General features: G+C 45.8%; 1 protein-coding gene across 4 annotated transcripts in view; it reads right to left on the minus strand.

Annotated features, from left to right (window-relative positions):
- The window catches only part of FLNB (filamin B), a 446,441-nt gene extending 440,935 nt beyond the window's left edge, over positions 1–5,506 (minus strand). For 3 of the 4 annotated variants that reach the window (XM_085624762.1, XM_085624761.1, XM_085624760.1), the window contains exon 1: positions 5,099–5,501. In XM_085624762.1, the coding sequence (XP_085480888.1) occupies positions 5,099–5,390 (292 nt within the window). In that variant the 5' untranslated portion in view covers positions 5,391–5,501. Of the gene's footprint in view, positions 1–5,098 lie in introns of all 4 variants that reach the window. The other variant, XM_085624763.1, reaches the window with a different exon arrangement.
- Positions 5,507–8,816: the final 3,310 nt, after the last annotated feature.

Here is an 8,816-nt window from a genome sequence, read left to right on the forward strand (position 1 = left end):
TTCATGTAGGTTTGGGCCATGATGGACGGTGTAATTAAGGTAGACTTGGGGAGTTAGTTTAAGTTCAGTCTAATTCAGTAAAAGTTACAGCGCAGACATGTGTTGTTTTATAGGTTTATGGTCAATATCTCCTTTTGACTATATCTATTTTCAAAACCACTTGAGGTATTGCATGTGAGCATTGCTATCCATGTGTACATTTCCCATGTTTTAGTTCATACTGCACTGCCTAAGAGTATTTTCTTTCTCAAGATGTGGTGCTGTGTTTTTGTCCATGCAATTGCATGATTCTTGCTCAGTGCATACTTATAGGTGGGTCGCCTCCAGGGATCTGAGTGAGTCCAGGTTGTGGGTGGGTGTTTATAATTGTGCATAACTAAGAACTTTGGGGCTGAGGCAGAAGGCAGTGCAACTTTCTCGCAGTGCCACCAAAAGGTGCTCCTCGTTACATAGGAGGGCCTCAGTGGGGTACGTTTAAACTCATGCCTCCTTTCGAAATCCACCACTTTCAACAGGAAAGAAAACCACAGTTTTTGCAGAAATATAAAAATATGTAGTGGCCGGTGATCTCTAAAAGGAAACACAGCAAATGATCAGACTACCTAAAATGCTACTGAAAAGTTGGCTTTTCAGTTCGGTTCAGATAGCTCTGGTGGCATAGTTGAATAATGCACCCATTGTAGGGGCCTGTATTTGACCTCATGGTCACAGGTTCAAATCCCAGTGGGTCCACTCTGCCTTTCATCCTTCTGAGGTTTATAAAATGAGTACCATTGAGTTGGGTGACAATGAACATCTGTTATTCAGTGTCAAGATAACCTTGGGTGAACGTGTGCTTCACAAATACATGTTATGTTTAATTCTTTGCCTGGCTGGTAATCTGTTGTTATAGATCCTGGACGCCCTGATTTGGGTAACTGTTCGGCTTAATAACACTGTGTATCATTCATTCATCAGCGTGCTCATACTGTGTTCAGTTCTATGCGTCTTCAGCCTAGGATGCGAGAGAGATGGATAATGAACTTTGACTTATGGCACATAGGAACTAAAAGTTTGGTGTCACTGTCCTTTGGAAAATCACAGAATTCTAGGTGGTTTGGCGATTGAAAATCACATGATCACAGACCCTGAAATGCTTTCCACACAATAAACAGGTATGACTCAATGCCTATAGAGGACCAATTGTTTCTGTTCTGTAATAAGGCCCAGGTTCCTTGATTGTGTTGGGGCAAACCCATTATAACCCCCATCTTGTACACAGCACTCTAAAGTTGACCTGGGAAGATTTTGTGGGCTAGCCTAGTACTTGCTGCAACCGGATGATGTCTATGTTTGGTGATTTTGTTTCTTAAATACATGTGGGGTTTACTGCAAACAGCCTGTGAGCAAAGGAGAAAATCTTGAACCTAAGTCAAGCCCTTTGCAGACACCAATGCAAACACGCGATGCTGCCTGTGCAAACATTCACAATCCTAAGTGCAGTGTTTGGAGCACACTTCAACTTGGAGAGTAAACATTCAAGGAGCAAAATACAACCCATAGCAATAGTGAAAATGGGAAATGCAGAGTGCTTCACCATTCCGGGCTGATTTTTTTTTAGGCTGAATATGGGGCATAGGGCCTTACTTAGAGTTCAGTGGACGGGAAACTCCATTAAAATGTGGGAAGATATCCCGCCCACTGTATTACTAGTGTCATAGTTTATAGCACTTGTGATACTGCCACCAGGATCTCTCCCATGTTTTTGACAGACTATCCAGTCGGCCAAACTCAAAATAAGCCCATAGTTCTATTAACTATATTATTGTACATTCAGTAATTATGGAGAAATTGATCATTAAAATTAAATGCATGCATGTTTGCTTGTTATTGTGTTTATTTATTGTAATTGTTGTATGGTTTAAAGCTATATAGTCGGTTTTATTCTGTATGCATCATGATACAATTTATTGAATATTCCATAATTTTAAATTAATTAAAGTTTGTGTAGTCAAAGAAAAGACCAATAACTACCCCTTTACCTGGGATAGCCTGAAATTATCCAGAGCTCGTGAGCATCATGTAATCTGTCGGTCATTTAACTGGAGACTCCCTGCTTTCTAAGAGAAAGATTCTATTGCGTGTTTTAACCAGGCAGCTACTTCACCAGGAGAATTATTTATCCGTAAAGATGATGATGATTAAGAATTTAAGGCGCTGCCCTTAGAACGCACAGATACAGCTGGAGTAAGTTTAAGAATTTTACCTTGAAAGGCCATGTTTTTAAGGTCTTTCTAAATTTTAACGGGTTAGTCTCTTTTTTAAGCGAGGTTGGCAGAAAGTTCCACAGTTTAGCTGTTGTGGTAGTGATAAGTGTCTTTCTGTGTTTTAAACAACTCAAGACACAATTGTTTTATGTTGTACTTAACTGACAATAAGACATCAGTAGCCAATTTCAGAGTGTCTCATATTTTTAGATTTTTTTTTTAGAAGCACTCCGGTGCTAAAGGGCAGCTCAATCTTAATAAGCATACAAAAAATAAAAATAACTTCCTGTAGTCTACGACATGCAAGGTCTAGAACCATACATGGATCAGTAAGACATCTCTGAAGTGCCAACCACCACCTCCTAACCCTAAGTAGACACTCCCATCCTTATCAGTCAGCATCAGGCCACACCCACCCTGCTCAAGGCAAGATCTGGAGGCTAAATGTGGGTTCCTTCTAACGCTCATTTTCCAACCACATCAAGATCAATGGAACTTTTGGAGAACACGGACAAAATCTGAACCCTCACTAACCAACCACACCTGGATGCATGAAACATCTGGAGCTTAACTTGCCATGCATTTTAATTCTCACAGCCGCACCACTTGTGGCTCAATGTATCTAGAGCACCAGCATGCATGCACCTCTACCCACACTGCCTGAATCAATGGACCATCTGGAGATCGCTAATTCATAACTTATAAACGTCACTTCCTGTTCACTCCTTGATCAGTGCAACATCTGGAGGTCTCCAAAGTACACCTTTGGACCTTGACTGCCTGGCCACGCCATCAAGATCATCACAAATTCTGGAAAGCATGGACTTGTATCTGCTAACTAGTTGATTGGTAAAACAACCTGAATATCTCATGACAAAATTTCCAACCCTTGATGTCATACACCTCAATTTTGGGTGCTTACTTCATTACCTTTCCAATGGGAATTAAAAGGCCTGCGAGAACACCGCAGGCGACATAAACCTGGGAGCTCCGACTGCTGAAACCAGTCGAAATCTCTGGGTGAGAGATATGTCAAAACGACCAAGGATCCGAACCATGAATCCCTAGTAATTTCTCATTTTAGTGGGGGTTGTTACCATGGATTACTTTGGGACCACGTATGGAGTCTTTTATTTGAATATTTTGGCTTTAAGGAACTACAGCAGATTTTTAAGTGATGTGGAAAATGAATATGATCAAGATATAAGATCATATCTTCTTCGAATGTAATATTTGCAAATTCAAAGACAGTTAAATACAAATTCAAACATAACCACAGTAGTTGTAACAATAGCAATAAAACTCTTATGTTGAGACCCTCTGTTGGTGTATCAGGGCCAACCGCAGCCAGATCAATGCAGCATCTAAAGAACACAGTCCTGCCCCGGTTAGTCCGACTTCCGGGGTCCACACCCGGTTCAATGCAACACCTGTAGCGCAGCAGCCCGCACCTTTTTAGTCCTACTGCCTAATGCCACACCCTCGTCAGCTAAACCTTTGGAGGTGCATGTCCCACCTGCCTCACCACACTTCCCACTATAATCCCTACACAGCCTGGTGAGCACGCGCCCGCACCTACATGAGCTCCCAGAGCACGAGGCCGCAGCCTGCAGGCGGTGTGGGTGTCAGGAAGTGAGGCGGGAGTTTTCCTCAACACACCAAGGAATCCGTGGAGTCTGTCGTGAGACCGACTGGCGGTCGACACAAGCGGATCTACTTACTGCCAGGCGCGCGCATTTCAGCACAAAAACCCATATTTTCTATCCCAGCACTGCAAAGTCGTAATAATAACGCAACGAAATGGACACTCATATCAAGTGGGTTTTGGGAACATGACTTAAAGAATTAAAATAAATGCAAAGAAGCTTCAGGTACCACTGGGTTCGGGGGGGGGGGTCAGAGGTGCCACTGGTTGGCACAGGGCTGAGCACAGACTGTCGTGTGCACCCACATAGGACCGACACACCCCTCTATCGCGGACGTTACACTGAGATCGAGGTTTAATCCCTATATTAGCAAGCATTCATATTAACATAGCGCTTGCTATCACTGGCGTGGCGCTCCGAAGACCCCCCCTCAGACACTGCTTTGACAGCCCACGTTGGCTTTGCATTCTGCTTTACTCGCGGACTAACAGAGGAACACCACCACGCTGCCCATTAAAACCAGGTCCGATTACCCCCGTCTCTTCCGGGCATCTCCTCTCCGTGGGAGTGCACACCCGCTTGCCATATCAACTCACTTGCAGAACGCAATGCCAACTTGATACCAACTTTCGATTCTGCGGCGCTTTCTTGTAACAACATGCCCGATATTTGCATGCGCTCACACAATAAACACGTCTCCTTAAGTACCCAACTACAACGCGTTGCACTTTTAGGCACCTGTGGACGCGAGCAGTGGGCTTGTGTACTACATTCACCTATGGGGAGGTCTTACAGCATACATTTGCCTGCGAGGTCGACACACCTGTTTAGTACACTTTTCCACTCCACTGCTATGAACTGGACTCACTCAAGGGGTCCAAGCTCCTCACCCTGTAAGGCTGCTCTTTAGCCCATCCTGTCTGGCACACAGGTAAAAACATGCACAGAATAATTCTGACTTTTCCTGCACCTGTCTCTAGAGTTTAGGAGATTCCCTCTGCATGCGTTTCACTTTTAGAGCCCAGGGGGTGGCTCCTGTTGCTCAGCCTTCTATAGGAGACAGACGGAGGAACTGCCTACCGACCCTATGGTGCATGTGCCCTGTATAGGTGACTTCTTTAAGACAGGTCGCATCAACGCTTAGCAGATCGCATGTGGGCATCGGGCTCCCGTCTACCTCCAGAACACCTCCCATAGGAGACTCACCTATAGAGACCAGCTTGATGTTCTCGCGCTCCAGGAACTCGAGCGCCACGGACACGTTCTCCAGCTGCATCTGCCTGAAGGTGGGCCTCTGGTGGTACTTGCGGTACATGCGCTTCTGGCTCAGCACCTCGAGCAGTGCAATGAGCCGCAGCCCGTCGCTCAGGTCGGTCTGCAGGTTCCCGATGCGCTTGTTCACGCACTTAAGATGCTCGTTGCTCCAGCGGGTGAAGGTGTTCTGCTGGATCTTCTTCCAGGGCGCATCCTCCGCCAGGTCCTTCTCTGTGACGGGCATGGTGAGGCTGGCTGCGTGGGGCTGGGTTTGCGGCGGGGCACAGACCTGGCGCGGAGCTGCTGAAACTGAGCTGCTGCCTCCTCGGCTAAGAGGGCTGAGTGTCAGCGCTGTGGCGCTGTGCCGGCTCTGCCCTTCCAGTGCGCATGCGCGCGCTGGCCTCAACCCACTCGAGAATAAGGAACACGATTCCTGCCTCTTCCCGGACCAGCACGCGCCTGGAGCACGCGCAATCATTTAGCGCCTGCGCATTGAGCGTGCTGTCAAGCGGTACTCTTATGGGACTTGGACTGTCCTCCCTCTTCCTGCCTTTGGTCACTGCCACTGGCTGCAGGTCACGTCCTTGAGCAAACGAAAAACCCGTGGGGAGAGAAAGGGAAGGAAATACCAAGAATTCTTGTGTGTATATATTTCAACATTAACCAGTTGCACACATTAATTCACACACATTTGACGGTGTTTTTGGTAGGCAGAAAGTTAAACGAAGTTGAAAATATCATGTTTATCTTGAAAGAGAGTCTCAGCGCAATTTATGAAGGATTACAGGTGAAATTGTCAATTGTGCAGCAGATGCTACAAAGCCACCAACAAGCAATGGCAAAGACAATAAGCTTTCAAGACATAACCACGAGAGATCACTGATACAGAAACTAGGAAAGGCCTGCATTATAAAGTTAAACAGCACACAAAAGGGTATAAGCATACAGGGCAAACTGAAAAAAAAGAAAAGACAAATAATAAATAAAGCAGACAACACAAACCCTAATTGGATAGAGAAAAGTCGCACAGCATACATTCGGAATGGGGGATGAACCAAACGCTGCACAACATTCTGGTCACGTCATCCCGCAACAGGGGTCCTACCCCCATTCAGTGAACTGGCAAATACCGCAACTGCCTCCCCCAGTTGGAAGACATGGGTAGGGCATTTCGATGACCACACAGGAAACAGATGGTGCAGTTAAATGGTACCTGCTCCTACACTACTCGGGAGAGGAAATCTACCTCCTTTTCAAACACCTACCGAACACAGGCCCACCCACCGAATACGACGCCACTGTAAGAGCACTCAATGCTCACTTTGATCTGCAACTTAACCTGGATTTTGAAAGGTTTAAACCGCCAGGCCAGACAACGAGAAGGGAAATCAATCGATACCTTCTATGCCAGGCTACGGGAGTTAACGAGCACCTGCACAGCTGATGATCACCCCAAAGAGATCCACGCCCAGCTAATACAGGGGTGCCGCAACAAGACGTTGCACGGCCTAATCCTGAGGAAACCCAATATAAGACTAAACAACATCTTTGATCCTCGCAAGGTCACATGACCTACCCGCCGCAAGAGCTGACGAGATGGACCTAGAACTAACACGAACATCGGACACGACCATTGTCGTCAAGGCGGCGTGAGCGGACGCAGTGAGGGCAAAAAAAAGAGGAAATGGTCCCGGGGGTGCGCAATCCAGACAAAAAAGATCAGGTACGGATACTTTGGGAGAGAAGAACACTCAATCAACGCCTGCCCCGCCCAAGGCCGAACATGCTCCCACTGTGGAATTCCCAACCACTTCCCCTCAGCAGTCCGAAAGAAGGCCCAAGGCAGAGCCTACGATAGGCTTGAAAGCACTTCAGCAACGACGGATCCCGTTCCACCTCCGACCACTGGTGGAATGCGAACTACAAAAACTAGAAGAACAAGGGGTCATAGAAAAGGTGTCAGGACCAACCCCATGGGTCTCCCCGATGGTCATAGCTGAGAAGCCGAAACAACCGGGGAAGATATGACTGTGCATTTACATGTGGCTCCCAAATAAAGAAATTCGGAGGGAGCACCACAAAACCCCAACCATGGATGAAATTGTAGCCGATGTCAATGGCTCCCAGTAGTTCTCCAAACTGAAACAGCTTGGTAGGTGGTTCAATAGGGTATTGGCGCTCCTGGGCAATACACAGCTAAGTATACTCTAGTACTGAGTGAGGATTGCGGTGCATAAGGGTAGGGAGAGCCACCCTCCTCCCCAACATGTGGATATCCACTGGTAAACAGAACAACAGTCCCCTGCACACGCTAACAGTATATCAATTATATCAATAACAGTGTGACAAAATCTTGAGTCTTTGCTGGAACATGTGCTTCAGTTTATTCACAACAGCCTTAGCCAACAAGTGTTTCTTCGCATTTATGGTTGTGCGCAGCGACTTCTTCAGGGCTAAGAAACAAACAATAGTACAGAATTGGGAATGAAAGGTATGCGACAACAGCATCCAATGTCAGTTTCCCATTGTGACAGACTAACTATAAAGGATCGGCTCATGTTGCCTACTCGAGCCTGTGGAAACCCATGCTGTTTTAAATGTGTCACCACGGTTGTTTAGTGACAAACTAGGGTAATTTAAGAAAAATTATAATGACACTTTTAGATAAAATAAACTGATCCGGAGTTAAGACATGCTTGTTCCTTGTGAGTCAAGTTGTGACATAGGAACCTAAATAGTCAACAGCGACTTTGCTATAGTGAATTTAACATAAATATACCCCCTTAATGTTGCCTGGTACCCGAAGGTATGTAATAAAAAACAAAATACCTATACTCAATACGTGAATATCCAAGGGGAAAAGAGACGGGTAAAAAAGAAAGAAAAATAATGCTAAGTATACAAGCCCTGTAAGAGCAAGTTTATCATGCTAAGGTGACCAAATCTGATCGGGAAACCAACCTTAAATCCAGTTGTATTTCCATCCCGAATGGGATTCAATAGGGTCCAAAGTTAGACCCACTGTTAAGACTGCACGTCTTGTGTCTTCAGAAATAATCCCTCCTATTCACAGTATATGTATCCTGGATGTGTTTCCCAATGAGGAGTCCCTGAGGATGGGTAAATAAAGAAAAACGGCCTAATTACATATAAGAATACAACCATAGGAAAAATGGCAGGGGCATATTCTATATACTTTAAGAAAATGGTAATGTGGTCCCACGTGTCAGAGTCCCACAAGTCTTACCTTATACTTGTGAGGCGATCCTGCAGAGGCGACATGAACCACCACCACCGTCTCCCACCTTACCCTAGTAGATGCGTGGATACCGACCAGGATAGAGGGGGTACCAGGGGTAGAAGCCAGACAAGGAGAAGTACAAGTAACAAGTCTGAGGGCCTCACTACGTCTCTGGAGTCTTCCTTGAAGCTAGGTCTGTAATGGATGATAAGGGAACAACTGTTACTTCAATGCATCCCAAAACTCCCTACCACTCTAAGGACTGTCAGACCCAATTGACTATAAGATTACCTCATACGTGAGACCCGTTGAGTCATCCGTGGCAAACAGCCAACCAGCACTCCTGCGTCAGTAACAGGAAACAATGTGTACTTCGGTGCACTTAATCTGCACGGGGAATTGCTCCTGCGTGTGAGAACCAAAATGAAA

The sequence above is a fragment of the Triturus cristatus genome, chromosome 9 (genome assembly GCF_964204655.1).
Source record: "Triturus cristatus chromosome 9, aTriCri1.1, whole genome shotgun sequence".
Classification (NCBI taxonomy): domain Eukaryota; kingdom Metazoa; phylum Chordata; class Amphibia; order Caudata; family Salamandridae; genus Triturus; species Triturus cristatus.